General features: G+C 36.0%; 2 protein-coding genes across 2 annotated transcripts; both read right to left on the minus strand.

The window, feature by feature from the left end:
• Positions 1–5,496: 5,496 nt before the first annotated feature.
• Positions 5,497–9,517, minus strand: LOC145124538 (Transketolase). The gene is made up of 7 exons (XM_079059939.1): positions 8,944–9,517; positions 8,267–8,357; positions 8,076–8,181; positions 7,718–8,000; positions 7,416–7,564; positions 6,874–7,027; positions 5,497–6,656 (listed from the first exon to the last, which is right to left on the minus strand). The coding sequence occupies exons 1-7, from the start codon at positions 9,439–9,441 to the stop codon at positions 5,697–5,699; spliced, it is 2,241 nt and encodes a 746-aa protein (XP_078916065.1). The 5' UTR covers positions 9,442–9,517; the 3' UTR covers positions 5,497–5,696.
• Positions 9,518–10,985: 1,468 nt separating this feature from the next.
• Positions 10,986–11,897, minus strand: LOC145126417 (uncharacterized). The gene has a single exon (XM_079061789.1). The coding sequence runs from the start codon at positions 11,895–11,897 to the stop codon at positions 10,986–10,988; it is 912 nt and encodes a 303-aa protein (XP_078917915.1).
• Positions 11,898–12,105: the final 208 nt, after the last annotated feature.

The raw sequence follows: 12,105 nt of genomic DNA on the forward strand, positions 1-12,105 counted from the left end.
ATTAGTATTGATCAAGAATTAATTTAGTGATCAAAAGAGACTAATTAAATTAACGGAGACTGATTATGTAAATTAGTGATATATATATATATATATATATATATATATATATATATATATATATATATATATATATATATAGAGTTTGGGCTATTGATCCATGATGGGCTAAGTTTATGTAAGTATCCATGAAGAGTTAGCCCACATGAAATATGGATCATAACCCAAGTGTATAGATTAGGGTTTACCCATGACTCTTGGATTCCTACACTATATATATGACACCCCTTTGGCCTAAAATAGGTTGAATGTGTATTCTTGGAGAAGCATAGCTGAATTTTAGTGCTCCATACTCTTTCTCAAAAAGTCCTCCTTTGTTCATGGTGTTTGTGAACCATTTGAGGCATCACACTTGAGGTGCTAAGTTCTTAAAGGCCAAAACTACAAGCTACAACAAGAGGTAATTCTATAACTCATTTTTATGTTGTTTATGTCAATTGTATGCTAGTTGTAGGTTTAATGCTTTGGAAACAATATTGCATGTATAATTAGAGAAAACATAGATCCAAAGCATTTAGGGTTGTATGTGCACCATAGGATGTTGTAGTATACAAAACCCAACAATAACAAGGATCGTGGTAACTTCATGAATAATAATACTTTTAATACTAACTCTATGGACCTTGATGCAGGAATGAGCCTAGTCATAGCCAAGGAACTTCAGCAGTTAAGGTAGATGATCTCAAGTGTGCCCGAAGTGGTCCAACATATACCATAGGTATCCCCAACGAGCCACAGGATCTCAAGATTTTCTCCCGTGATAGATGATACTGAAGTCCCAAAGCGCTTCCAAACTCCCAACATGAAGCCTTACAATGGAACTACGGATCTGGAAGAACATGTTGCACAATACAGGGAAAGAATGGAGATCATCCCCATTCCCACATATTTGAAGGAAAGGGACCCCAAGGATCCATAAAGTTGCCAACTTTATGGAATCTAATCACTCAAACTACCCCAAACATGAAGAACAAAGCATAAAAGTCTAGATCTAAAAGCATGGCACATAAAAGTTGGAACTTGAGGACTTATAATCGTCCAAAATATATGCTCCAAGGTGGTGAGGGAACTTGCTTGTTGGACCTATGCACCAAGAACACCTTCTTATTCTCTAAGGCATCAAAAACAACCTGAAAGCTCACAAATGGATGAAAGAGGAGAGGGGAGGCATAAAGTGGTGAAAGGGAGGCTAGGGTTTCATTTAGGAAGGTTGGAGGATGAAGAGGATGCCCTAACCTAGAAGTTAGAGGCTTTAAATATAGAAGAAATCCTAAAAGATCATGGGATTGGTCTACCACAGCCACCACGTCGTGGCACACTACTTTCCACATCGTGGTACTCACCAGAAAAGTACGATCATAAAAATCCATGCCACGTCGTGGGTATCCAGACACCACATCATGGCAATTATTTTTCCTCAAAAACCAAAAAGTTTGACTCCTTCAGGTCACCACCGATTCATCCGGAAAACGGGTGTTACTACTCACCTTGTTTTTGCTTAGCTTGATTTAGAGTTTAGAACCTCTATACTTCTAAAATCTCGAAGTTGCTATTTAGTATTTGAGAGTAATTCTTGTTTTGGAATTAAGAATAATGCTTAATATTTCTTGCTATTTATAGGAGAATTAGGTGCATTAATATGTTTGTCTTTTAGTCTTAGAGATTAGTACTTCCATAAGAAAACTACACCTCATGTACTTGTCGTAGCTTATCTCTTTAAAAGCTTACACCTAACGAACTTGTCTTAACTTATCTCTTTAAAAGCTTACACCTAATGTACTTGTCTGAACTTATCCTTTTAAAATCTTACACCTAATGTACTTGTTTACTACTCTTTATAATATTATGCTTAAGTGACTTATTGCTTGTGTTGTGATAATTGTATGCGCCTTTGTAAGAATTATGTAAGCATATGGTAAGCTACTTGTGTGCTTGCTTTCTTAGTTTTAACTTTCCTTTAAAATAAAATTTGTATTATTTTTTTTTCATAACAAACATTTTGCAAATGTTCCCCCGTTGTTTCCTATGTCCTTCTATTGTCAAGTAAAATTGTTATTATTATAATTATTATTATTATTATTATTATTATTATTAAAAAGATAGGGACAATTTTTTGTGTATATATATATATATATATATATATATATATATATATATATATATATATATATATATATATATATATATATATATATATTTGAAAACAAGGTTGTTACAATCGCAAAACCAGTTAATCAAATTGCTTAACTATTAACCAAGTATCTCAATGCTCCTTACATATGAAAAAAATAAGGGAACCTTTACAACCAGGAGTAAAAAATACAGAAAAACACTTGTATTTCACCATTTTATTGACTTGTGAAGAGAAGTTGTTACATGGTAATTGACTTTCTATTACATCCATGTACTTCCAAATCTTTGTTATTAAGGCATTGTACTTTAGAACATTTTTGTAAAAATTGGTAAAAATGAAACATTATTGTATTGTGCCTCGAATCCTACATATATTCGTGCTTGGTCGAAAAAAGAAGGTTTGGTGGCCATGAAGGTCACGCCCCTGGTCCTGATGTAAAATTGCAAGTACAAGGCTATAATTGTGTTATCTTGAGCCTATTTGTTTATTATGGTATCTTACTTTTGTTTGGTCCTATCACAACTTTGTGCTATGAACGTAATTTTTATTGCTATAATAGAGTACATTGTTATTTAAAAAGACATTTAAAGGTAAAATGCTATAATTTGGTCAATTTTTCAAAAAATGAAGCCTTAATAAAAAAAAGGATGAAATACAATGCTATAATAGAATACATTAAATTCGGCTGCTACAATAACACATAAATGGAAGTACATTGATATTTATTGCGTTTTATGATAAACTTGGTTTTTTGTTTCCATATTATTTGTATGCAAAAAAAAAATTAACTCGATTTCTAGCCTTCAAGGTAATTTCACTCTTCTCAATTTAAAATTTATAAGGTAATTGGTTTTCAAACTCATTATATTTTAACTTTTTCTATTATAATATAATTATTGTTATTGCCAAGTGCCATAAAATATGGTGCTAGATTAACCATGAGGATTGTGTTTGAGCAATTATTATCAAGAATTTGTTAAAAAAAGATCGGTTTTAAAAAAAAAAGCTAAATATTGGTTATGGTAGTTTTTCCTTTAAAATTAAAAAATAAAATAAAATTAAATTAAAAATTAAAAAAAAAAACTTTTTTGCAGAATTAATTCTGGTTTTTTGGTGGATTTTGCAAAAAGGAACTTAAGTTGCCTTTTTTTTAAAAAAAATCAGGTCACAGAATCCATATGCAAGTTGACTGCTTCCAAGGCTGCTTCAAGAAAGCCAGTGATTAAATTTTCTTTTAATATGATGGAACAAAGGAATCACTGCTATTCATGGAAACAAAGAAGATGATGTTGAAACTGTTGAAGAAATTGCTAATATCCCTTTCTCTTCACAAACCCAATGTGAGAAGCAGAAGAAGACTGCAAAGCAAATACTTTGAATTTTTTTTTTTCCTTGACATTTTGGTTGAGGTGTTGTCAGTTGAAATTATCTTTGTATTTCAGTCATTTAAGATCATATGAAAATGAACTCATATCTTTTTAGAATGTCATAAAGATTTGGTTAACTTTGGTGTTTATTTCGATGTCTTTGATTTAAAGTTTATGTTATTAGTTGTTAAGATTATGCTTCAAGTTCTTGTGGGTCAAAAAATTCAACAGTATCAAACCCGAGTAGGGACTCAATGTCCCCTGAAATGGTAGGCTGGAAAAACTGATAAAAAACAAGAAATAGCAATGTACTTTCATATAAAAAACAAGAAATAGCAAAAGTTTCTGATTTTGTACCAATGGTGCAAGTCCAAAAGATTTTGGACTCTATCCACATTTTTTTACTAACCACAGGGACCAAATTTGCAGTTTAATCTTCTTACTACTAAAAAAAGAACTTAATAAGAAATATGAGTATTATATTTGCAGGCGAACAATAACAACTTGAGATTTTTTTTTTTTTTTTTTTTGTATTTTGTACTAACAGGTGTGAAATTATTGGTTATTCACCAAATTTTTTTGTTTTTGCTTAAACCTTATAAAACACTTGGTTTTTTTAGAAGAGCTAGTTATTATATGTCAGGAATTGAACTCACGAAACACTTAGTTAAATTTGTGTTTTTCTCACATATAAAACATGTTGCATTGATATATATATATATATATATATATATATATATATATATATATATATATATATATATATATATATATATAACCTTATTTCTTATTTCTTATATCGATTGTTTTGTATAGTACATACGTATACAAACTTAGGCGATTGAGCCCTTTTATAGTTTTCCTTTACCAGAAAGTTTAGAATTTATAAAAAGATCATATATAGGAGATATGTGTGGAGATGTAGATCTTACAGACTTAGGCGATTGAGCCCTTTTATAGTGAAAGTTTAGAATTTATAAAAAGATCATATATAGGAGATATGTGTGGAGATGTAGATCTTGGGTGGAGGGTGTGGTGCCATAAAAATCATCCATTGCTCTGTTACGTAGGTGGCACATGGCACACTGGTACCATGTCAATTTACCATACAAAGTGTGATTCTTTGCCACACTAGGTGTGGTATACCAAAGACGGAGAAGAGAGAAAAACAATTGAAGAGAGAGAAAAAAAAAGAGGAGCACCACACTAAATAGGTGAAGAGAAAGAAAACTGTGGTTTCTACTGCAAGATGGGGGCGGTGTTTTGGCTGATGATGTAGATGATGTAGCAGAACCATTTGTACACCCCCACCCACTCCCTATGGAATACAGCCAAAGCTTTTACAACCATATATTTCACCAAATCTCTTCTCATCCCTTAACTGTCCCTTATCCATCCCTACCCCTTTTAAATTTATCAATATCATCAAAAAAAAACATTGATAATATTGATTTAATCTGTATGATTCTCATATCATTTTCAACCTTCAAACTGACCATGCAGACCCGTTCTAGACTTTCAGAAACATTATACGAGACACAAATAATAACAACATTAGATAACCTTATCTATCTTCTATGGCTTGTATTCATCCATCATCCAATCCGTTGAAATTCATCAACAAAACATCCTAAAAAATTAAATGGAACCAAACTTTTTCCCACATAAATTACAAAAACCGAACGTTTCAAAAGTCTTATAAAAACTACAATAAAAAGAAGATAATGACTTGTATCTTAGCCAACAGAAAACACAAAATGTTCCAAAAAGCGTAACAATACTTGTATGATAACTTATATTTTATGCAGTGAGTCCCTTCGGGGACATCCGATAAAACTGGAATGATATTTTATGCAGTGAGAAATAAAAATATTATACGAGCTTATAGCTATTCGGTTTAAAAATTGTACATTACTCGAACGAACACCACATCGATAATCAAACATATAAATTCACAAAACTTGTAGAAATACGTTTCAATTTTGGTACAAATTCATTCAACTTCTACTCTTCTCTTCTCATCTTTGTTCAGTTCGCACATTAGGTGTTCGATGAAATGCATCAAAGACTAAAAAAAGCAGTTCAACCTTTATTATTTATCCGACCAGACCAATATGAATCAAAGACATCAAAACCTAACAAACTTCTTTAGCTGCTGCAATGACAGCTTCAGCAGTAATCCCATACTCCTTATATATCTTTGGAGCCGGTGCACTTGCCCCAAATTTATCAATCCCAATCGCCTTCCCTTTGCTTCCAACAATCTTGGCCCATCCAAAAGTGGATGCAGCCTCAATGCTAACACGAGCCGTTACACCAGAAGGAAGAACACTCTCCTTGTACTCCTCACTCTGTTCCTCAAAAAGCTCCCATGAAACAAACGAAACAACCCGAACCGCTTTCCCTTCCTTTCTAAGTTCATCCGCCGCTTTCGCTGCAATCTCGAGCTCCGACCCGGTCCCGATCAAGATCACATCGGGCTTGTTGCCCGTGGAATTATCGGTAATCGTGTACCCACCTTTCGCGACGCCTTCAATCGAAGTTCCGGTCAGGTTCGGCAGCTTTTGGCGGGAAAGCGCGAGGATCGACGGTCTTTTCCGGCTCTCCACCGCCACCTTGTAGGCTCCGGCGGTCTCGTTTCCATCGGCCGGGCGGAACATCAAGATGTTGGGCATGGCACGGAAACTTGCCAAGTGTTCGATGGGTTGATGGGTGGGCCCGTCTTCTCCTAGCCCGATGGAATCGTGGGTCATGACATAGATGACTCCGGCTTCTGAGAGGGCGGAGATTCTCATTGCACCTCTCATGTAATCGGTGAAGACAAAGAAGGTGGCACAGTATGGGACGAATCCCGGGCTGTGGAGGGCGATTCCGTTACAAATGGCTCCCATTCCGTGTTCACGGACACCGAATCGGACGTTGCGTTCTTCGGGGGTGCTTTTTTGGAAATCACCAAACATTTTCATTAAAGTCATGTTTGATGATGCGAGATCGGCACTTCCACCAATGAGACCCGGGAGGACAGGTGCTAATGCGTTTAGCATTGTTTGTGAGAGATTTCTTGTCGCATCACCGGGTGTCTCCGGGGTGTATGTCTACATAAACACAAAAGATTTTTGATAAATTAATATTCTGTCTCAGCGGTTGCAGTGTGAGAGTTTCAATTCCAATATGGATTGTGTTGTTATGTCATTGTCAGCTACCTAGTGGACCACTGTGTATAATGTGGGCCAGCTAAGGGGTCGCTGGAAGAATAACTTTTTTTGCAGAAAGATAAAGTTGATATGTTTTTTGCTATAAAAGGAAACTAACCGGAAGAGCCTTTTCCCATCCGGCGGGGAATACGCCTTCAGCAATAGACTTTAATTCTGCAGCATCTTCAGCGTATTTCTTTTCATATTCTGCAAATTTAGTGTTCCATTCGGCTTCAAGGGCGGCACCTTCAGGGGTGTGGCGGCTCCAGTGCCTATCAAGAAATCAAGAAACCTTAACTTAGAATCTTGGATTTGGTCCAATAAAAAAGTTAGAATCTTTATAATGTTTAGCATGATATCAAGAAAAACCCTCATTTTGAATTTTGAATTTGATCCAAGAAAACAATTTAGAATCTTTAAGATCTTATACATAAAATCAAGAAAGACTACTTTAGAATCTTGAATTTGATCCAATAAAAAAGTTAGAATCTTTAAGATCTTTTGCATAACATCAATAAGAAGAAACCCAATTTTGAATTTGGTCCAAAAGACAAAAAGTTAGAATCTTTAAGATCTTTGCATAAAATCTAGAAACTTTAGTTTAGAATCTTGGATTTGACCCGAGAAAAAAAGTTAGAATCTTTAAGAACTTTTGCATACTTTTTCACTTCTTCTGGTACATGGAATGGCTCATAAGGCCATCCGAGGTTTTGTCTGGTTGCATCAACTTCTTTTGCACCCAAAGCAGCTCCATGGACACTGTATGAATTCGCCTTGTTTGGTGATCCAAAACCAATTGTTGTCGTCACCTGAAAGAGACATCACTTAATCTGGTAAGCTATATATGCTCGTTTCTTTCAGACATAACACAAAAAGAACATCTTAACAGAGAAAATCAAGAAAACACAACTTTTTCTCTTATGTCCTAACTTTTTTTTTTACATGATCATATAATTAAGTACCTTGATCAAAGTGGGTTTATCTGTGACAGCTTTAGCTTCTTTAATGGCAGCACGAATCTCATCATAACCAGTGTTACCATTCTTGACCCAGATAATATGCCACCCAAGAGCCTCAAAACGTGTATCCACACTCTCAGTGAAGGCAATCTCTGTGTCACCATCAATGGAGATGTGGTTGTCATCATAGAAAGCAATCAGCTTTCCAAGACCCCAATGGCCAGCAAGTGAACATGCTTCATTTGCAATCCCTTCCATTTGACACCCATCTCCAAGAATACAGTATCTGAATCAAAAAAGAAACATTTTTTTAATAAAGATTAGATTTTTAGAATACCCGAATCGAGATTTGAAATCTTACGTGTAGTGGTCAACGATCTCAGCATCGGGTTTGTTGTATCGGGCAGCTAAATGCTTCTCAGCAAGAGCAAGACCAACAGCATTGGCAATACCTTGACCAAGAGGACCTGATGATAAACAAAGATTTTTTTTAGAAAGATATGATTTTTTACAAGATTTTAGTATGTAGATGTGTATGAGTTGAGTACTAACCAGTGGTGACTTCAATACCAGGGGTTTCAAAGTTTTCAGGGTGGCCTGGAGTTCTGCTTCCCCATTGCCGGAATTGCTTCAAGTCCTCTTCCTGATAGAGGATACTCCAGGTTATTATCAGACAATCAATTCAAAGATCAATCAATCATCAAGTTGTGAAGATATAGCGAAATCAAAAACGTATCATCAAGCACAAATGAAACTAAGAGTGAGCCATGGAAGTACAATCTTGTTCCACGATTTGGGTTGAAGACTTAAAGTTATACACTTTTGTGATAGAAATGCAAGAGCTAAAAAGTTATTTAGCTTGTGTAAGTACAAAAATGAATCTTTATCCCATTTAAACCAATTCCTAGATCCCAATAAGCTATATGTGTCCGAACACACAAACCCTCTACTGAAATTTTGATGAGATAGAATAGCTAATGAACTAATTTGTGCCATGATAATGTAATTTTTGAAAAAACCCAGATCCGAAAACAGATTCAATCCACTGGAACATTTCGTCGAACAGATGGAGGATGTGGAAGATAGAAATGACGAGGTAGATCAACTATGAATAGCTTCAGTTTGCCATTGAAAAACGAATTTGTTTTACTTAATCAGACTGATAAATTCAAGAGAAATTAGATGCAAATTAGTACTGAAACGCCTAGAGATAATCGTCAAGGGCTTACTAGGACGCTGTCGTAGCCAGCAAGGTGCAACAGAGCATACTGGAGCATACATCCATGTCCGGCGGAGAGAACAAAGCGATCCCTGTTGAACCAATACGGGTTCTTGGGGTTATACCTCATGACCTCATCGTACAATATATGACCCATCGGAGCACAACCCATGGGAAGACCAGGGTGACCCGAATTCGCCTTCTCCACAGCATCAATCGCCAAGAATCTGATGGTGTTGACGGACTTATCCACCAGCGCGGTATCCGTCTTCTCAAGGGTCTCCACGGCTGCGTTGGCAATCACACGGCGGCGCGTGGAGGATACCTGACGGCGAGTGGGGGCGCGTGAGGATGATGTGGAGGTGGATTTGAGTCCAGAGAAAGTGGGTATTGAGAGGGTGGCCAAGGAAGTGGATTGTTGGGTGGCAGTGGTGGAAGAGCCATGGCGGGGAACGGCGGAACGGGAGAGAGCGGCTTGGGAGAGAGTAAGTGAGGTAGAGGCGGCCATGGCTCTTTGTAGAGAGAGAAAGTAGAGAGAACGAGGAGGAGTGATTGTTGTTATTATACAGTTGATAGGGGGGTTTTATCAGTTTTAGATTCGGATGAAATTTGAGAGAGAGAAGAAGATTGGAGAGGGGTGGTTGAGATGAATAGGGGAAAGGGAGACCGTTGGATTGATTTGGAGGAGAAATGATAGCCGTTGAGTGAGGGTAGGAAATGAATGCCTCAAGTTGTTGGCACCTTTGGATTTTTGGATTTCTTTTATCAAGCCAGAATGGTCTAAGGGTATATGCCATTTCCTTATTTTTACACCAACAAATACCTCATATTACAAGAGGTTTTAAACCACTAATTAAAATTGTTCATTTGGTTTTAGTATCTTATGCTCTGATAATATTTTGTTCATTTATCTTTATTTTTTGGTTATAGAATATGAGTAATCATACCATAAATATGTAAGAGAAGTACGTTCATGAAAATGATGATGAGGTTGCATCACATGTTTATCTGAATTTGTTATAGTAAAGTTTGATGACAATTGAAGGGAGTTATATCTATTTATTAGTATAACTTTGTTTTGTAAATGTGTCAAAGATGTATAAGGTTTTTGCTAAAAATAAGTTTGGTAGATAAATAATGATACTAAAATCGTGTAAAACATCCACTTGAGACTTCATCAATAGAGTGTTTTATGTTAAAAGAATTATAATATTCTTTGATAATTTTTTTTGAACGGCCGAATTTTATTAAGCAACTAACAAAAATTCGTTCAAACTTTTGATTCTTCCGTAACTTGTTTGGGTCAAACACTACTCCATTGTTATATGACCACAAAACCTAAATAAGTGTCACGAAAATAGCCTCCAAAACTACTTGTTTCCTCTTAGACATCCATGCGAAAATATCCATAATGGAACGAAAATCCGTATATGAGAGATCCACCCATCTTTTAAGAGAAGACCAAACTTAATCGGCAACCTCACAAGTGTAAAATAAATGATTCACTTCTTCAATGTGGTTATCCCATCTCGAGCACAAAGTCATCTCTAAGTCAATACCTCGATTCGGAAATTTGGTTATGGTAGGAATAAGATCAAGTAACATTCATCAAAGTATTTTGTTGATCTTTAGGCTGGAGGGAGTGGTGTCACCGAAACCGCACTCCCTCCCCCGCCACATAAGCGTCATGTCATTTTTTACCACTCAAATGTGGTTTCTTGCCACACCAAGGGAGTGGTGCCACACATTTTTTTTTGTTTTTTGTTTTTTTTAACTACTTTAATTTAATAAAACTTCTTTTTTTTGAACTATTTTAATTTCTATTGGTTGTGTCTATGGTATGGTTTCTTCCTCGTCAAACGCACATATCGCTCTTCCTTCGTCTTCAATAATCATGTTATGCAATATAAGACATGTATACATGATTTCTTGAAGTTTTTCCTCGCCTAAATAAGCTGCTGGTTTTTTCAATATGAACCACTGTTTCTTCAGAGCTCCAAAAGCACGCTCAACATCCTTCCTAGCTCTTTCTTGAGCTCTCTTGAATTTCTTTCATCTAGAACCATGTGGACTCGTAAACGATTTAACAAACACATCATACTCATGATAGATTCCATCGACCAGATAATAACCATACTTATATGGCGTTCCACGCACTTGAAAAGAAGAATCTGGTGCGGATCCATCGTATATTTTGTTAAATATTGGTGAACGATTAAGAACGTTGATGTCGTTAATCGAACCAGGAGAACCAAAAAAAGCATGCCAAATCCACATATCTTGTGATGCAACTGCTTCAAGTATGACCGTTGGGTGACCATGATCACCTTGGGTAAATTGCCCATGATATGCTGTAGGGCAATTTTCCCATGCCCAATGGAGACAATCTAAGATTCCTAGCATTCCAGGAAACCCACGCACACTAGCATGATGAGCTTGCAATTGCAGGATGTCATTACGTGTAGGCTTACGTAAATATTTTGGACCATAAAAGTGAATCACAGTTTTGCAGAAAAAATGGAGACTGTCTCGTACGATCCTAGCAGACATCCTAAAACTTTCGTCTAACGCATCAGGCGGAATGCCATATGCTAACTGACGAAGTGCGGTCGTGCATTTTTGTAAGGGAGTGAAACCGGGTGTACCTCTAGCATCGTAGCGTTGTTGAAAAAAACTGCACTCCCTCGTTACATCTTCAACTATACGTTCGTATAAACCTTTGAGTATTCTGAAACGCCTACGAAAATAATACCCTTGATAAGTGGCATTCTCTGCAAAATAGTCTTGCACCAAACGTTGGTTGGCTTCTTCACGATTTCTGCAAATATATCTTCGTGTTCTCTGTTGAGAACTTGCAGCTGCGTTGTTACATACAACGTTGTATGTTTGTTCCGCCATTTGAACACACGCAATAGCGGTATCAAAAATAGTCTGAAATTCTTCAGAAGATAAAAAAGATGACATTTTTGAGAGAGTGGTGATTTTTTTTAAAAAAAAAAAATTTGAGAGAGAGAAGAGATTGTGTTGTGAAAAACAAATGAAGTTGATTGTATATATATAGGAAAGAAAAAGCAAAAAAAAAAAAAAAAAAAAAAAAAAAAAAAAAAAAAAATTAATTACCCAACCCATTCAACGGTCAATGCATCATCCACCAATCACCAAACACGGCACT

Source organism: Lactuca virosa, chromosome 7, assembly GCF_052849685.1.
Source record: "Lactuca virosa cultivar CGN04683 chromosome 7, Lactuca_virosa_CGN04683_v6, whole genome shotgun sequence".
NCBI classification, from domain to species: Eukaryota; Viridiplantae; Streptophyta; class Magnoliopsida; order Asterales; family Asteraceae; genus Lactuca; species Lactuca virosa.

Bases quoted from the DNA above. Each gene is read 5' to 3' on its own strand.
- LOC145124538 (XM_079059939.1), bottom strand. From the start codon at position 9,441: ATGGCCGCCTCTACCTCACTTACTCTCTCCCAAGCCGCTCTCTCCCGT. The intron at 8,358-8,943 runs GTAAGCCCTTGA...ATCCTCTATCAG, and splicing joins CTGGCTACGACAGCGTCCTA to GAAGAGGACTTGAAGCAATT. The intron at 7,028-7,415 runs GTATGCAAAAGT...ATTTCTTGATAG, and splicing joins GTACCAGAAGAAGTGAAAAA to GCACTGGAGCCGCCACACCC.
- LOC145126417 (XM_079061789.1), bottom strand. From the start codon at position 11,897: ATGTCATCTTTTTTATCTTCTGAAGAATTTCAGACTATTTTTGATACC.